This window comes from Eutrigla gurnardus (genome assembly GCF_963514095.1).
Source record: "Eutrigla gurnardus genome assembly, chromosome: 17".
NCBI lineage: Eukaryota > Metazoa > Chordata > Actinopteri > Perciformes > Triglidae > Eutrigla > Eutrigla gurnardus.
In genome coordinates, this window is record NC_139928.1 from 1,581,398 (window position 1) to 1,601,009 (window position 19,612).

General features: G+C 43.4%; 1 protein-coding gene and 1 long non-coding RNA gene across 2 annotated transcripts in view; both read left to right on the forward strand.

The window, feature by feature from the left end:
• LOC311027570 overlaps positions 1–19,612 on the forward strand; it is a 244,942-nt gene that overhangs the window by 133,816 nt on the left and 91,514 nt on the right. The window lies entirely within an intron of this gene.
• tspan13b (tetraspanin 13b) lies at positions 1,911–19,558 on the forward strand. The gene is made up of 6 exons (XM_084031625.1): positions 1,911–2,086; positions 4,900–5,067; positions 7,233–7,313; positions 16,800–16,913; positions 17,039–17,149; positions 18,702–19,558. The coding sequence occupies exons 1-6, from the start codon at positions 2,024–2,026 to the stop codon at positions 18,774–18,776; spliced, it is 612 nt and encodes a 203-aa protein (XP_083887751.1). The 5' UTR covers positions 1,911–2,023; the 3' UTR covers positions 18,777–19,558.

Sequence of the window (19,612 nt, forward strand, 5' to 3'; positions counted from 1 at the left end):
CTCACGCAAACACGGGGCAGCCCACGGCCACACAAACCCACAATTACGCACCGCAAACCCAGACCTCTGCTCCGTCCGTAGACCCGTAAACCCTCGGACGCGTTGCGGGGGATTCCCTCCTGGCACCAGTCTCCGTTTGTTCGGTCCCGGTTCTCAGCTCCAGCGGGGGTTGTCTCGGTCTCCACAGACGCTCGTTCACGTTCTGCCCTTTGAGCATCCCTCTCGCGCAATTCTTCCTCTGTATATTCAGGCTCGTACAGGTACGGTTGGGTTTGGGTGGAAAAAAACTCCTCATCAGAGTCTTCAAAATTTTAGTATGTTCTCCAAAAGTGTCCATTTCTGTGAGATTGAAGAAACTAGCACTGCAGGCTATTCTGCGTCTGTAGCAATGACAGCAGGTAAACAAACTATTATAGAACCGGTAACTTATAAGTGCTAGGTGATATCACTCCGCCGCTGCCAGCCTGGTGCTAAGACATAAATCCTTAAAAATGCAAGGTTGGTTTTATTTCAAACATTCTATCAACACATATGTACATCGATAGTCTGCCGTTACAATGGATTTGCCTTGGGTGCACTGTGGAGTGGGCAAGACTGTTTTTAATGCCATGCTAGCTAAGAACCATTGACTTGCGCTAGCCATAGCACAAGCGAACTCGGCAACTAGAAGAACTTAATGAAATTTCTTGAAAATGTCTCCAGACGTCTCAAACAGACCGGCTCACTTGGAAAATATGTCTTATGTCCAAAATTCTGAACTATCCCTTTAAGTCACATGTGAATGGGGGACAAGGTAAAACAGGTGATCACATGAACACCATGTAATCATTTCTTCAAAATAAGAGCATGGATATGAAAGATTTATTGTAGGCAACTGGACTTGCTCTAGGTTTTTGAAGATGTTTCGCTTTTCATCCAAGAGATTTCTTCAGTTCTAACTGACTAACAGCAGGTTTAGGTATCTAACCTGGGACAACCATCTCTCAACAGAGGAGGCGGTGCCACATACAGGGCTGGACCTTAAAGTAGACATTTGTATATTTTAGTTATTTCACCTTGGATGTATTTATTTATTTATTTAATCATTAGGGCCCATGCACCTACAACGGTGGGCCAGCGAAGGCCCTATTGTAATTTGATTTACTTTTGCTTTTATTGCATTTTCTTAGTCTCTGTATGTATTTTAGTTGTTTGTTTTGATCGTTTAAATTTGACTCAGTCTTGTCTTGTATTTGTCTAACTTTTTGTTCTTATATTGTCTAAACTCTAATTTTAAGGTGCTTTATAACTAAAATTAGCATCATCATTAATATCCATCCATCCATTTTCTACTGCTTATCCTGTATTCAGGGTCGCGGGGGTGCTGGAGCCAATCCCAGCTGTCATTGGGTGAAGGCAGGGTACACCCTGGACAGGTCGCCAGTCTATCACAGGGAGACATGTAGAGACAGACAGGTAATCAGTCTATCACAGGGCTGACATGTAGCTCAGACAACCATTCATGCTCACATTCACACCTACGGGCAAATTAGAGTCACCAATGAACCTATCATGTCTTTGGACTGTGGGAGGAACCCGGAGAGAACCCACGCTTACACGGGGAGAACATGCAAACTCCACACAGAAGGAACCCGAACCCGACCTAGGAATCGAACCCGGGACCCTCTCGCTGTGAGGCAACAGTGCTACCCACTACAACACCGTACAGCCCCATAATCATTAATATTTGTATTTATGTTGTTATTATTATTACTAGTATTGTTGTTATTAGTAAAAATCTAAAAAAAATATTGAGTAGTCTATTTGACCTGCGTGTTTTGACGTGTATTAGTCTACTTAAAGTCAAGCTGGAAACTGACGCGTCTACGTTTATTTTGAAGTCCGCGTACGTGACTTCCTGTCTAGTCCGGCTGCGCTGTCAGTTCTGGAGGTTGCTGCGGAGCGACCGATCTATGCCTTCGGGGTTTTGGTTCGTCTGTGTAAACGCTTGTTTAACGGATCTGGTGTGTGTTTGCTGGTCGAGATGAGCTGCGCCGGGTTCAGCTGCTCCAAACACGCGCTGTGCGCGCTCAACATCCTCTATGTGGTGAGTCCTCCGCGCCGGACGCACCGGACAGAGCCGGCTGCTGCTCAATGTGCTCCGCTTACGTACCGTATTCACCGCCGCGCCCGGATCACACATAACAGCCAGTTAGTACTATTATTATCCATATGATTCACATTATTATTATTATTATTATTATTATTATTATTATTATTATTATTATTATTATTATATAAAAGCAGCGTTGAAGGCGTAAATAGATGGACGCCGTGTCTCAGCTCTGATCCCCGCAGAATTGCAGGTGCGCCTGAGCCGGCAGGTTCCTGCTGTATTGGGAGTCCTCCTGAGCACGCGTCTGCTGGTCTGTCGGTCCGAAGATGTGGCAAAAGTCAGAAACAGATATGCAAACACACGAGGACTGGTGGCGCACAGTGACGTAATTTGTGTTATGAGTTTGGTCTTTTATAATCAATCATGACTTCTTAAACTGACTGATGTTAAAGTATAAAGTCACGTTTCAAAACTATCTGAAAACATTAGTTAAAGGCAGAGTAGGTCTTTTGGAAAAACCACAGCGATGTTGACTTTGAATGCATCGGACAAAGCCCCGCCCCCTTCGATCAGACCTCTGTTCAAAGCCGCTCCCCCAGAACGCCAAAGAATGCTTGGGTGCAGTCAAATAATCTTATTTGCTTAGGAAGGTTCCTAACTTCACAGGTGCCGATCATCAGCTGTCAATCATCAGCAGCATTATAATGACGTAGCTTAGTGAAAGTCCAGTCAGATTCTCTGAGCACCGTGGCTGACTTTTCCTAAATCCTTTTGAGTTCTCCTATCGCCTTTCCTTAAAGTGTAAGTTTGGCGGAAATTGAAAATAAAGCTATTTTCTGAATGAAAATACATCAACTAAGCCGTGGAGGAAGTAATTTTCGCTCATCACGCAGTTCAGAGCTAGCACGGGCGGGAGCTAGAGTCCAAAATTGCAAACAGTGGGTTAGCATGGGGCCAACAGCCACACGCTTTCAAAATCGCATTTTTAAACCACTAACATTGCTCAAAACAGCGCCAAACCTCGTCAGCAGCTTGCTCTGGGTGTCTACACATAAAACGAAGCACCAACAACTCAGTTCATGAACCCGAAGTTTATAACAGAAGACAGTTAAGAACACTCACCAATTCTACCCCTGCCAGCTCCTCGCGAAGGATAGTCCGTAAGTGTCGATTACCGAACGCAATGCAAAAGTGAAAGTGAAACTGAAGATTTCGCCCAGAATAAAACGAGTATACTTTTAAATTAGTGGCAGTTTGGCCAAATATAAGTTAATAACGGTGGGTAAAAACGTCGGGATAGTTTGTATACACTTCCAATCAGTTCAAGACAGCAGCCTTATCTGAAGCACATACATGTCACGCGAGATCTCACACGGGAACACGAGAGCTGCGTTCGGTAATCGACACTTACGGACTATCCTTCGCGAGGAGCTGGCAGGGGTAGAATTGGTGAGTGTTCTTAATTGTCTTCTGTTATAAACTTCGGGTTCATGAACTGAGTTGTTGGTGCTTCGTTTTATGTGTAGACACCCAGAGCAAGCTGCTGACGAGGTTTGGCGCTGTTTTGAGCAATGTTAGTGGTTTAAAAATGCGATTTTGAAAGCGTGTGGCTGTTGGCCCCATGCTAACCCACTGTTTGCGATGTTGGACTCTAGCTCCCACCCGTGCTAGCTCTGAACTGCGTGATGAGCGAAAATTACTTCCTCCACGGCTTAGTTGATGTATTTTCATTCAGAAAATAGCTTTATTTTCAATTTCCGCCAAACTTACACTTTAACCCTGTGACGTTTTCTCCAAAGGTCAAGGAATAGGAGTTAGGAATAGGAGTTAGGACCTTATTTTTTGACTATACGACTGCACCCCTTGAAATCAGCAGAGTGCAATCAGGAAGTAAGCATTGACAGACAGGCAGCCGTCCAATTATTTTCTCCAGCCTGACTCTTTTGATTGGACGGGGTTTTTGAAGTCCTACCATGGACACAGATGACATTTACTATTATTTTTTTATGAGCATTCAATGTATTCATTGCTATCTGTATGTTATGAGGATTTCAAGTAGTAGCTATAAAATAAAATATTTCTGAATACAATCACCGACTCAACCAAGGCAAGTTTATTTATACAGAACATTTAAGGCAAGTCGAATACTCAAGACAAGTACACATAAAACACATTTAAAAAATGCAAACTAAAGTTCACTACACGGTGCAATGGCAGCACATTTAGGGGTCTTCTTTCTGTGATAATGGTGGACTTTGTGTAAAAACGCCCACTGTTACAGTAGTCAAGTCTACTGAAGCTGAGGGATGTCCAGGCATCCTGGATCATAGCCACATTAATAACGTTTGTAATAAACCACACCGTTTGGATATCCGTCAAGATTTCAGAGTTAAAAGTATTTTTGTTTGTGCAGATCACTCACCTTACAACAGCTACCATTGAACGTACCAGAATAGTTGACTGTGGCAAGATGGCCGCCGGTGAACTACGCTGGAAACTCCGCCTTGCGCCATCTGCTTATATATATCTATGGTCGACACTGTTGGGTGAGGGAGATGAGGTCCCAGAGGCTCACCTGCACTTCCCTCTACCGCCAGAGAGGCCGCTAGATGCAACGCATCTCAAATCTTACGGACTGCTACTTTAAATTCCCAACTATTTCTACTGCAGTCAGCATTCATGCTGCAATCACATCAGACATTGCATGTGTTGTTTCTATTGAAATTAAGTCGATTGTAAGGATTGCATATTGTGACTCTTTGATACAATTCTTGTAGAATTCAGACTCTGTGTCTGCCCTGCAGATGGTGAGCCTGCTGATGATCGGCATCGCAGCATGGGGGAAGTGGTTTGGTCTGGTCTCTAGTTTCCAGGTGGTGGGAGGCGTCATCAGTGTGGGCGTCTTCCTCTTCTTTGTGGCCCTGGCCGGCCTCATCGGGGCCATGAAGCATCACCAGGTCCTGCTCTTCTTTGTATCCTTCACACCGCTCATGATAAGGATGCTAATATGTCATCATATTTAGAATATTGCCACCCAGGAAATTACAGGTTGGGGGGGGGGGGGGCTAGTTAGCTAACTAGCTACTTTGCTAATTCCATGCTTCAGTTACAGAACATAGAAAGCAGCACATGAACTCTTGGTATTCATTACTTTAACATGATGCTGGACTGTGTCTAACTTAGCGTTCATGATGCTAATCACTAGGGCTCATGCTAATTGCTACCATGCAGGCTATATTATTATGGTAAGCTATGACAATATTCAATTAATTGAAATAAATAAATGAGGCAAAAAATATAAATTAATCTAAATATATACGTACATTTAATAGACATTTATTTATTTCATGGGACTTTTATTTCTTTTTATTAAGTGGTTAACTCGCAGTTTCAGATCTCAGTAACAGCTGAGTCAGGGCAACACTATACTACTCTCTCCACAGGGTCGTTGGTGACGATTGATGACTAAAGCTACCTCCATATATGTCTTCTTGCTTCAGGTCAGCTAAATTGCAAAACTGTATTGCAAAAGCTGTGTTGCAACCGGTAGAGGGCAGTAACACTAGTTTTGGACCTGAATCAACAACATAATAAAAAAATACCCAGATACATTGTTTTTTGGCTGATAAAAGTGGTTTGGCGGTTTAGTTACTCTCTAAAGAAATCACACCATTGTCATGAAAGTGTCTTCATTATTCAGCTGCAGTCAGGACATGGTTAGCCTAGCTTAGCATAAAGGCTGGAAGCAACAGATTGCAAAATGCTGCAAAATGCTGGTTTATTATACTATAATTTGGCATCAAGTGTTGATCATAGTTTCAACTCAATACTTTTTTTTTTTTTAAAGTGCACTGGGTGAGAGGTTACTCAATAACAATGTTAAGTTATGTTCACATTTTTTTCACACAAGTTTATGCTTAAGTCCTAGATGCCCCAGGAAACCAGACACCTTCCTGTCAGGGTTCAAGACATCATCCAGAGGTGCTGAGTGGATTTCACTAAGCTGGATTCACTGGATCTAGCAAGTCCACGTGGGCTGGTTTACCGCAGCTGGAGGAACCCAAAATAAACAATTTATCTGTGATTTAATATCAGTAACCAGATGAAAGGGATGCTGAAAAAACTCCGTAATGATGGTGTTCAGTAAAAAGTGAAGTTATGCTTTGTTAGGTCTGTCTGCAAGAACACAAGATAACCACTTTTAAAATGCTTGTTTTCTGAATGGAGTCTGGTTGATGGGTGCTAGGCTATGATAACATTTTAGCTGCTCCATCAACACTCCAAATAAGGTAATCTAGACATAAATACAGCAGAGACCTTGTTGTTTGGACCACAGACAGTCTCTGGTTTCTGCACATAGTCTGGTCTGGTCTGTAAAGCTACTATCGTAGACCTCTGGAAATTACGTGAAATTTGTGTATTTGCCTCCTTTTGTGTCAGGTCCATACACATCCATTTGTGTCTTTGCATCGACTTAGCACCACATGAAAATATGCCTCACGTATGGTGTGAACATAGCATAAGACTGGATTAGTAAATCCACATTTGGAGAATGTGGGCCCACAAATAAAAATTGGGAGAAAAAGGTTCAACCCTTTAAATATTATGTATACTACCACTGAAAATGTCACAAATACAAATCTCTGAATTGTTTTAGATTTAGCATATCTCTGTTCAGACCAAAGAAATAGAACAAGGGTAGAACAGACAGTGATCTGTTTCCTTTGGTCATTTGACGAGTACAAAAGATACTCTGATACTATATGATTGATTGATACACATTGAACCCTTTGAACACGTGGTGGTACTACACAGGTCAGTGGGGCTGAACAGTGTTTTCACAGCTCCCCAGGAAGAGAGAGGACGCAGCCCTGGAGATGAATGACTAGCTAGGCAGCTAGGTACATACTGTATATGTTTGTTTGCTAACTTGTGTTGTGACACCATAATACATATATTTGAATATATGGAGTTAGAAACACTACAGTTCTGAAACAAAGAGTGTCAAATCTGAAAACTACAGATATATGGATTTGTGAATAGTCCTGGTAATGTCTAACCTCTTCCCCTCCCCCAGTATGTTCTCCTCCTGTATACAGGACTGTGATGAGTGTTGCTCCTTGACAGTGAGCCTCAGTACATGATCGTCCTCGTCATGGTCTTTATTGTGCAGTTCTCTGTTTCCAGTGCCTGCTTGGCTCTCAACAGAGAGCAACAGGTAAGATGGAGATGTTTCTCTGTGGTCTGACTGTGTGCTTCCAATAGAAGACTCGCTTCTACCTTGGTAGTAACTGATGGGGATTCTGGGTAAATTAATTAGCAACTGCTTTGGACTGGAAATACAATACTAAACACATGGGGAATTTCAGTTATTTTTATGGTCAGTATTTGGCCTCAACTTGCCTGTCTGGTACGGAGTATATTTTATATAATTACCCCCTGATCTATCTGTATTATTTTAAATAACACCCGCCGTTCAGTTCCCAACATTTCTTTTTGAGGATAAAGGCACAAGATCATCTGTTGTTATCTAAAATGTGAGCTCCAGTTGGAGTTTTTTTCAGGTTCCTCTCCTCAAATTCATAATTTTGTATGAGACCGTGCCACCTCTGAGGCCATGTCCACACAGAAACGTGTTTTATGTGTGAACACAGAAGTCTTGTACGTTTGGGTTTTTGGTGCCTGTAAACGCACTTTTTTTAAACCAGGTCCGAGGGTGAAAAAGTCAAAAAGCTTTTGCATGTTCGTGTTTGTGTCTACAGCAAATACGCATATGATAATGTCATCGCCTCGACCCTCGACCCTCTAGCCTTTGACCTCTTAACCCTGCGAGTCGCAGCAGCAGTTCATGCTAGTTTATCAGTCCACACAAACGTTTCAGGTTTGGACCTTTCACTCGCCATCTTCGTGCTGTTCTTGTTGTGTTTGGTTTCTTCTTCTACTGTCTATGTTTGTATACAGCATGTATTTTTGTAGCAGAAACAGCGCCACATATAGGCCTTTAGTATGTACTACAGCATGCCGAGTCTTTTACAATGGATTCGTCCCACAAAAGATAGCACGTCACTTAATGGCTTAGTAACGGAAGGCTGACTTCACTGTTATTGTTAGCAGCCTGGATATGTTGATGCCTCTTGGTGAAAGGCATTCTGGGCCATGCAAGTGAAGTAGAGCATGTGGCTGGATGAGAGAAATACTTTGCCCTTACAAACTTTATTTGTATAGCACATTTCATACACAAGGCAGACTCAAAGTGCTTCACATCATAACATGTCATACAATAAAGTAGAAAAAATAGAAGAATTAAAAGAAAATAAAGGCACAATTAAAATGCATTACAGAAAGACAAGGAGAATAAAAACATTTTTGCAATAATTACACTCAACAAAAATATAAACGCAACACTTTTGTTTTTGCTCCCATTTTTCATGAGATGGACTTAAAGATCTAAAATTCATTCTAGATACACAATATTACCATTTCTCTCAAACATTGTTCACAAATCAATCTAAATGTGTGATAGTGAGCACTTCTGCTTTGCTGAGATAATCCATCCCACCACACAGGTGTGCCACATCAAGATGCTGATCTGACATCATGATTAGTGCACAGGTGTGCCTTAGACTGTCAACAATAAAAGGCCACCCTGAAATGTGCATTTTATTGCTTTATTGGGGGTCTGGGGACTCAGAACCAGTCAGTATCTGGTGTTACCACCATTTGCCTCATGCAGTGCAACACATCTTCTTCGCATAGAGTTGATCAGATTGTCAATTGTGGCCTGTGGAATGTTGGTCCACTCCTCTTCAATGGCTGTGCGAAGTTGCTGGATATTAGTGGGAACTGATACACGCTGTCGTATACGCCGGTCAAGCACATCCCAAACATGCTCAATAGATGACATGTCCGGTGAGTATGCTGGCCATGCAAGAACTGGGACATTTTCAGCTTCCAAGAATTGTGTACAGATCCTTGCAACATGGGGCCGTGCATTATCTTGCTGAAACATGAGGTGATGTTCATGGATGTATGGCACAACAATGGGCCTCAGGATCTCATCACGGTATCTCTGTGCATTCAAAATGCCATCAATAAAATGCACCTGTGTTCTTTGTCCATAACAGATGCCTGCCCATACCATAACCCCACCACCACCATGGGCCACTCGATCCACAACATTGACATCAGCAAAGCGCCCACCCACACGACGCCACACACGCTGTCTGCCATCTGCCCTGAACAATGTAAACCGAGATTCATCCGTGAAGAGAACACCTCTCGAATGTGAGCATTTGCCCACTCAAGTCTGTTACGGCGACGAGCTGGAGTCAGGTCAAGACCCCGATGAGGACGACGAGCATGCAGTTGAGCTTCCCTGAGACGGTTTCTGACAGTTTGTGCAGAAATTGTTTGGTTATGCAAACCAATTGTTTCAGCAGCTGTCTGAGTGGCTGGTCTCAGACGATCTTGGAGGTGAACCTGCTGGATGTGGAGGTCCTGGGCTGGTGTGGTTACAAGTGGTCTTCGGTTGTGAGGCCGGTTGGATGTACTGCCATATTCTCTGAAACGCCTTTGGAGACGGCTTATGGTGGAGAAATGAACATTCAATGCACGAGCAACAGATCTGGTTGACATTCCTGCTGTCAGCATGCCAATTGCACGCTCCCTCAATGCTTGTGGCATCTGTGGCATTTTGCTGTGAGACAAAACTTCACATTTCAGAGTGGCCTTTTATTGTGGGCAGTATAAGGTACACCTGTGCACTAATCATGATGTCAGATCAGCATCTTGATGTGGCACACCTGTGAGGTGGGATGGATTATCTCAGCAAAGCAGAAGTGCTCACTATCACACATTTAGACAGATTTGTGAACAATGTTTGAGAGAAATGGTAATATTGTGTATCTGGAATGAATTTTAGATCTTTAAGTCCATCTCATGAAAAATGGGAGCAAAAACAAAAGTGTTGCGTTTATATTTTTGTTGAGTGTAAAAACAGTGCAGACATTAAAAGATTTAGCAGAAAGCTATGATGAACCTAAAAGTTTTCAGTCTAGTTTTAAAAGTGGTCAGAGTTGGGGCAAGTCTTACATCTTCAGGAAGTTTATTCCAGATATTTGTTGCATAGTGACTAAATGATGCTCTCCCGTGATTGTTGTTTACTCTGGGAATCACTAACAGATTGGTCTCAGAAGATCTTAGTGGTCTAGAAGTCTTATGTAGTGGGAGCATATCAGTGATATACTTCGGTCCTAGACCATGTAGTGATTGATATGTGAGCAGGAGGATTTTGAAATCAATCCTCTGACACACAGGGAGCCAATGTAAGGTTTTAAGAATTGGTGTAATGTGCTCACGTTTTTTGGTCTTTGTAAGAACTCTAGCAGCAGCGTTCTGAACAAGCTGTAGCTGCCTGACAGTTTTTCGGAAGACCTGCAAGGAGACCATTACAGTAGTCTAGCCTACTAGTAATAAAGGCACGTACATGTTTTTCTAAGTCTTGAGCTGACATGAGCCCTCTAAGTCTTGCTACATTTTTGAGGTGATAGTAGTCCGATTTTGTTACTGATTTGATGTGACTGTCGAAATGTAAATCAGAATCCATGATAACCCCAAGATTTCTGGCTTTATTTGAGGTTTTCAGGGACAGAGAGTGAAGGTGTTCAATTACTTTAAACCTTTCTTTTTTAGCACCAAAAACAAAGTCGCCAATGGAAACAAAATTGTTCCTATCTTGTAGATATGACTTGAACCAGCTTAAGACTGTGCCTGAGAGCCCCACCCAGTTTTCCAACCTGTCCAAAAGTATTGAGTGGTCGACAGTGTCAAATGCAGCACTGAGGTCTAATAGCATTAATATTGAAGTTTTGCCAGAGTCTGTGTTAAGACGGATGTCATTTACAACCTTAATAAGGGTCGTCTCGGTGCTATGAAAAGGTCGAAATCCTGACTGGAAGTTGTTGTGGCAGCCTGTTGAGGCCAGGAAGTGATTTAGTTGTTGGAGGACAACTTTCTCAATTATTTTACTTATGAAGGGTAGATTTGAAATGGGTCTGTAGTTGACCGTTGAATTGAATAGAGTTATTTTGCAATACGTCTGTTGATAGGCAGTCAAAAACATTCTTAAAAAAGTTAGTAGGTAAAGCATGAAGGCAGCAGGTGGACGATTTTAGATTTGTCACCGTTTCCACTAGAGTTTTAGAGTCTATGGCATTAAAGCTTGCCGTCATTGCTGTGTTACTTTTGCCTGAACAGGGTGGTGATCCAACTTTTTTGTTTGAGATATCGATGGCGCGTCTGATGCCTTCAATTCTATTAGTATAAAAGAATGCAAACAGAAACATGGAGACCTTTTGTGATAATCAGGTCCAGGGTGTGTCCCTTACAATGAGTAGCCTCTTTCACATGTTGAGAAAGGTCAAATGTGTCTAGAATATTAAAAAGTTATTTTGCACCCTTGTCATTCAAATCATCATCAATATGAAAATTAAAGTCACCAGTTATAACTAGGCAGTCAAAATCAGTGGAGATGCTAGACAATATTTCAGTAAAATCATCGAAAAATGTTTACGAAAATTTAGGTGGCCTGTAAATAATTAACAGGAGAACTCTGGGAGAGCATTTCAACACCGCACAAAGATATTCGAATGATGGAAAAACACCAAGTGACATCTGTTTCCCCTGAAATGTATTTTTAAATATAGCAGCAACCCCTCCACCTCTTTTCCCAGATCTACAAACATCAATAAAATTATAGTTGGGGGGTGCTGTCTCGATCAGAATGCTCACTGTTATTTTGTTCTAGCCATGTTTCAGTTAAAAACATAAAATGTTTAGAAGTGGTAATAAAATCATTGACTAAAAATGATTTGTTATTAAGAGACCTAACATTTAGCAGACCCATCCTGATGGTGTTACTGGCAGGCTTTGAGGTTGACTTTGATTTTGAGAGAACAGGAATGAGATTGTTTAGGTTAGCAGTGTGTTCAAGTTTCCCAATGTTTACTCTCTTAGTAGTCACAACAGGAATGCAGAAGGTGCCATGTTTTGATGTAGGCGACCTTGGGTCCAGCTGATAATGCGGACTACTGCAGAACCCTTTTCTGTCTCAGTAATATTCAGGGCTGCTGTCAGGGTGGGGAGGGGGTGGCCATAAGGGGGGGGAATGAGCAGCGTCACAGCTGGGATGAACTGCTGGAGGTGGATGTTGAGAGCGTGGAGTGACGCTGAGGGGGAGACCACTGAATAGGGCAGGGGATAGGTGGGGGTAGCTCTCGGAACTCCAAGGGGGAGCAGGGGGGAGAAAGGTTTATTGAAGGGAGGGAGAATGACGAAGACGAAGACCTGGATGGGGACTTGGGGGGAGTGGGGGAGGGATCCACATTCAGTCCTCCTTCGACGTTTCTGATAATCTGTGTTTTGTCTTCCCTCTTTGTTGGTTCCTCTCGTCTCTTGTCCTTGGCGACAGATGGATGACGCAGGTAGTAAGACATGTTGGTAATGAAAAGCTTTGCTCCCAGCTTATTTAGGCAAAGTCCGTTTGTCTTAAAAAAGATGCCTGCGGTCCCAGAAAAAGCGGAAATTGTCAATAAAATGCATTGGGCGAGCAAGAGAGGCAGTTGAGAGCCATTTGTTGAGCCAAAACAGTCTACTGAATGTCTCAGCTCCTCTCCCGGTCGGGGGCAGAGGGCCACTGATGAAAACCTCAGCATTCACAGAGCTGACTGTTTCAAAGAGTTTGTTGAAACGTTCTCTCAACTCTCTTGATTGTTGTTTTTCAATGTCATTAAATCCAATGTGCAGAATGATATTTTTCACAGTTGGGTGTGCAGGATTCTTTTTTCCAAGTCAGACACTGTATCCTTCGGAAAGCAGAGTACTTTGGTGTTATTACTGCTTTTCATATATTTTACAGAAAAGTCACCCACAATCAGATTTTCAGGCCCTGTCATTGGCTTTCTCTGTGGCTTTAAGTTAGCAGGTCTTACCCTGCTGCGTGGCGGTGGGGGGTTATCCAGGCAGTCAGAGGGGGATCCATGGTCCTGCAGCAGTGGAGCAAACCTGTTCTTTAGTTGAACAGTTGTTTGCTGGGGAGGTTTCTTGGTAGCTCTCCTCTTCCCAGCTGTCCGCTGCTGTGGGGTTGAGGAGGCGCTGTGCCTGGATGGAGATGGTTACGCAGGCCAGCCGGTCAGATCACAGATACCGGGGCGCTGGGTCCTGCCAGTTATCCGTTCTCCCATGTCACAGGGAGATGGTCTTCTCTTTGGCTTCGCACCAAGTGTGTTCCAGGGAGGATTTTTGCTGGTATTACCGTGTACAGGGTCCTCCCGTTTCTTCATAGCTTCATTATTGCTACTTAGCTGGGTTCTAGCATGCTCCTGTCCACTGTTTTGAGTCAGTGCTAGAGTGGTGTCCATTCACTTCTACATTTACTTCTAATCGATTATTTTTTATTTCCAGCAGTAAAATCTTCTGTAGAAGTTTATGGTAATCTTCCGTAGAGAAGGGAGGCATCTTCTGCTAATTACCTTTAGCACAGGCTCAGGCTTATCTTGTTTGGTAGGCCTCCGCGCGAAACGTTGAGGAAGTCGTAAAAATATTGAAAAATGCCTGTTTTATCTAAAAGAAAATATAATCCCACTGGTTTTGTAAGTATCCAGAGCTGCTGCTCTTTGTTTCGTATTGAGGAGAAGCAGATAGCAAAAGAAATAGCAGAAAATCGCAGGCAGGGGTGAGAGCAAAGAGGAAAAGCGTCTGCACTGTAGGAAAGCCAGAAGCAAGAGTGACAGTGACAGTGACAGAGTGGAAGGGGGAGAGAGAGGGAGCGCGAGAGAGAATGATGCGCAGCAACAGGCCACAGGTGGGACTCGATCCATCAGTCAGAAGTCAATACATGTCATTCTCTTTACACATTGCAGAGCCCTCTGAGGCACATAAGGGATTTGGGGCCTTAAAATCGAATTGAAACTTTGCAGGAAGTGTATTTGCTTGTATCCCTGCCATTAAGTGGCAGGGATTTCTTTAAAGCTTTGATCCCCAATAGAAAAACATACAAACATACATACATCACCAATTAACCCAGGAGTTCAATGAGCTCTCCATTAATTTGTATATTCGGGAGGTTTGTTAGAGGTAGTTTTTTGATGGAGAACAGACAGTTCTTCAGGTCTTTTTAGTGTTTAAAGTTGAACAAGATGAGGCCAGCCAAGATGATATTTTGTCTAAGTTGGCATTAAGTTTCTCAGCCACAAAGGTCAAGGTTTAACCAGATGCATATACAACTGTGTCATCTGCATCTGTAGACCTATATATGGGCATACATCTGGTAAATCATTGATATAGAGACTGAAGAGTATAGGACCCAAGACAGTGTCCTGAGGGATTCCTGTTTCAATTTTTAGAAAAGTGGATCTCACATTATTAATTGTGACACATTGTTCACGGCCCCTTTAGTATGAATCAAACCAGGACAATGACTGTTTGGGTAAATTGAACTTAGTTAGTTTTGAAATTAAGATGTCATGATTGACTGTATCGAACGCTTTTTTTAGATCTTAAAATACTGCACCAACCACATGCCCTTTGTCAAGTGAATGTTTGATATTTTCAGTTAAAAAACAAGTGGCAGGGTGCGCAGGTGGTCGAGTGGTTAGAGCGCATGCCATGTACCCATATACGCATATAGGCAGCCGACCCCGGGTTCGAATCCCATCGGAGGGCCTTTGCTGCATGTCACATCCCTCTCTCTCCCATGTTTCCTCTCTGTCCACTGCTAAATAAAAGGCGGCTTAAAAAAAACCCCCACAAGTGGCAGATTCTGTAGAATGGTTCATCTGAATCTGAATTTCAAGGGATGCAAGGATCTCAAGGTGGTGCATTTGTTGTTCCAGTTGTTACACGGATGATTCCACCGTAATGGCAGAAAGGCGAGTCAAAATATGCTGTGAACCTGTGAGCGTTTTGAGCTCGTTAAATCCGCCAGCGACGTGTCACTCTGGTAACGCGTCTTCACTACTTCTCTGCAAATGAAACAAGGCCTTAAAGTCCTTGATCTAAATATTGTAATCCTTGAAATATCAATTTACAATGAATAGCCTACAAACCTATATAGAAAGGACAACATTCCAATCGTCTTCTAATGAACTAATGTTATGATTGGATTTCACCTGCAGATGCCGACCTTACCCTCTTCCTGCCAAAGAAATCTGTTTGACACAGCCAGTTGTATATCTCTGTCACATTCAGATCAGCAGCCTCCTACGGCCATCATAATAATAATAATACATTTAATTTAGAGGTGCCTTTCATGTCACCCAAGGTCACCTTACAAAGTATAAAATCTTAAAAAAAATTAAAAACAAACATCATGATAAAAACAAGACAGTGTGATAAAAACAGGTGAAGTGCATAGTGTCCAGTTATAGAGAGAAAGCCAGTTTGAACAGGTGAGTTTTGAGTTGTGACTTGAAGGTTGTGATGGTGTCTGACTGTCTTATGTGTGGGGGGAGGGAGTTCCAGAGCCTGGGTGCTGAGCAGCTGAAGGATCGGACACCCATGGTACTGAGGCGCGATGTGGGGATGGTTAATAGTCCAGCAGAGGTTGATCGGAGGGAGCGGGAGGGAGTGTATTCGTGAAGGAGCTCGCAGAGGTAAGTGGGGGCTAGGTTGTTGAGAGCTTTGTAGGTGAGGAGGAGGTTTTTGTAGTGGATGCAGTATTGTACCGGGAGCCAGTGAAGTTGGATGAGAACAGGGGTGATGTTGTCAGCTGATTTGGTGCGGGTGATGATCCGGGCTGAGTTCTGAATGATTTGCAGTCTGTTGATGAGTTTGGTGGGGAGTCCAGTGAGAAGGGCATTGCAGTAATCGATGCGTGATGTGACAAATGAGTGAACTAAGATTTCGGTGCTGGATTGGGTCAGTGATGGGCGGAGTCTGGGGATGTTGCGGAGGTGGAAGAAAGCGGTCCGGGTGATGTTTTGAATATGGGGTGCAAATGAGAGGGTGTTGTCCAGAATGACGCCGAGGCTCTTGACTTGGGAGTAGAAGGGTGAAGAATCCGTCGACGATGATGGGTGGAGCTGGGGTGTGCTGTGATTTGGTGAGGGTGGATTTGGAGCCGATGAGCAGGGCCTCGGTTTTATTGCCGTTCAGATTTAAGAAGTTCCTGCTCATCCAGCTCCAGATGTTGTCAAGGCAGGTGATGAGGGAGGTGGGAGGAATGGCAGCGGTGGGTTTGGAGGAGATGTAGAACTGTGTGTCATCAGCGTAGCAGTGAAAGTAGACCCCATGGTGACGGAGGATTGTGCCCAGGGGGAGGAGGTAAATGGTGAAGAGAAGTGGACCCAAGACTGACCCCTGGGGGACACCCAGTGAAACACCCAGACACCGAGACTTGTGGTTCCTTAGTTGCACAAATTGTTGACGGTCGATGAGGTATGATGTGAACCAGGAGAGTGCAGCACCAGGGCTCTCAAACTGGCGGCCCACTGGCCACAGCCGGTCCACACTCCCTTCATACAATTAGTGCTACTGATACTCCTACGAGTACTTCTGATTCTAGTAGTACTGATACTACTACTAGTAGTTCTGATACTATTAGTAGTGCTGACAATACTACTAGTACTTCTGATACTACTAGTAGTTCTGATACTACTAGTACTACTGATACTACACAGCCCTAAACATGGAGCGTTGTGTGCTTCAGGACCACCTGCTGGAGGTGGGCTGGAATAACTCCCAGAGCACTCAGAGGGACGTGGAGAAGAGCCTCAACTGCTGTGGCTTCAAACAGGTGGAGCCCAACATCACCTGTGATGCTGTGAGTTGAATGCGTGGCCTGTTACATGTCAGCATGTTTCCTCCCCTGATCATTAGAAATGACCGAAGCCTCTATCTGTGCTATCTGAAGCGTTTCCATCACATGTTCCTCTTGTTCTCCTGCAGGCTTGTTACCCCAACCACTCCTGTTTGCCCTGTGCACAAAACATCCAGGAACATGCTGGAGAGGTTCTCCGCTGTGTCGGAGGGATCGGATTCTTCTTCAGCTTCACAGAGGTCAGGTATCACACCGACAATGTTTCATGGTGAAACGAATGAAACTGTGAGCACAGTATTGAGCGTGGCTGCAGGCTCAGCTGACAGCTGTACACTGGCATGTCTCCACATTCAAACTTTCACAGGCCCTAGCAGTCATGTTGGTGTCGTACCTAGCTAAGCTAGCTAGCTAGTAGCCAAGCTAACAGCGTGTTGGTGACGTACGTTGTGTGAGACCAGATATGTATTTCACCGAGTGGTTTCACACTAGGGTGACCAGATGTCCCGCTTTGTGCGGGACTGCACAGCATTTTCATCACATTTTCCGCGTCCCGCATATTGAGATGATGTCCCGCAATTTGATTGGCAGCTGTAGTTTTTTATTTACGTCTGGCTTTTATCCAATGGCTGCGTAGAAAACAGAGAAGGCTGTCATTACCGTCATTACGGGGCTGTTTGTTTGATGCTGATGCTGTCAATCAAAAGAGGCGATGCAGCTACAACAACAAAGACTGGGAAACTGTATATCACTGGGTGAAACCGGTGCAGGGCGATTCACAGCGAGTTTTCTGCGAACTTTGCCAGAGTTATTTTTCTGTTTCACATGGCGGGGAATACGATCTCAAGCGACACAGTATATGCGACACTCACAAAAAACGTGTGGCTCAGAAAGAGAAAACCCGATCTATGGATGTATTCCTGCTGAAACCCAAAGACGACTGCTGCCAGACAGATAAGGTAACAGCAGCGGAAATAACCAACGTTTACCACCGTGCAGCACTCTCATACAGATCAGAAGACTGTGGTAATAAGCTAGCACCGGTCATTTTTCCAGAGATTGCAAAAAAAATGTCCTGTGGTCGCACAAAAGTGGCGTCCATAGTTACAGATTTGCTTGCACCAGGTGCAAGCACATCTGTTTTTGCTAGAGACTTGTTTGAGAGAATTTAAAACACCAACAGTTCAGCTCCAAAGTGACAAAAATACACACACGCCATTTTTTAACAGTTAGATATACATTATATCAAAATGTTAGACTCCCTCTCAGCATTGGTAATGTGTCCCACATTGTCCCACACAAACATAATCTTTGTCCCTCATTTGGTTTGTTGGGATCTGGTCACCCTATTTCACACTAACCTAAATTATTCTATGGGCATATTCAACCTGTAGTTAGTCGCTTGGTTCAGATTCAGGGAGAAATATTTATCAACATGTTGCACTAGAACTTGATCCGATTTGTTTTCCGACTGCAATCGGGACAAAACAAAGGAAAACACCCACCCTGAATACATCTGGACAAATTTATGACAAACAAAAATGATCTTTTAAATTGATTAACATCGTATATGTAATTCATGGTACAATTCAAACAGAATTGACTACCATGTATTGTGAAATCAGGTCCCATGGGGGACACAGGAAGGGCGGGACTTCGCCTCTCTATACATTCATTGTGGGTTTGGCTCTTCTCAAAGGATTTGGTCACAAAAAGACAGACATGTTAATTTATTAAAGGTATTCCACAGATACAAGCTGATGGTTCTGACCGTCACTGTGTTATTTCTGTCAGATTCTGGGAGTGTGGCTCACATATCGCTACAGAAACCAGAAGGACCCCCGAGCAAACCCCAGTGCTTTCCTCTGAGACAGAACCAGCTCTGTGGACCTTCTCCGGGCCAGACCTGTAAATACAAGTCTGACCTGCGTCCCTCCACAGATGGCTGCAGCCCTGCTCGTGTAATGTGACATGTTTGGTTTTTCAGGAGTGCAGTGTGTTCTCGTGTGTGAAGGAGCAGCATACGTGGTGTGCACATACAAACAGCACACTTGTGGCTGTACAGAGAAGACATATTGTCTGCTGTGTATTTTAAGTATTAATGCAGCTGGATTTTAACTCTGAACCCTGTTTTTTCTTCTGGTTGTTGTGATTTGTCTGCACTACTGAATGCAATAATGTCAGCCACTACTCTGCATATTGTTAGGCGACATTATTTTGACCATGTGAAAGTATGAAGCACAGATATAAAACGGGAGTAGAAGGGACATTCCCATTTAAATCAACGTAGCAGGATGGTCAGCGTGAAACGTTCTTATTTGTACCGTTGCCATAGCGACTGTTGTAGCAGGCCACCTGTGTAAAGTAAACTAAAACCATTAAATAGCCAGACATCCGTCTCCAGAGCTGCGTCATCTCTTCCTGGTGAGCTGTGACATCACATTCCTGCCCCACCATGACAACTGACAACAATCAATATATTTCTTTTGCACTATTCACATGACCGCTGTTGATATGGTGAGGTTACTGTGTTTTCGTTTTTGCATGACTCTCCTGCCAATAAGAGCTCCTGTGTCAGAGCTGATATGATGCTCATCAAAGCACCTGTCTGAGCCTTTGTACTGTAAACTGCAATAAAACATTCAGATAAATCTTTCTTTCTATTAAATTTTTTCAATATTGATCAATTAAATTCCATACTGTAA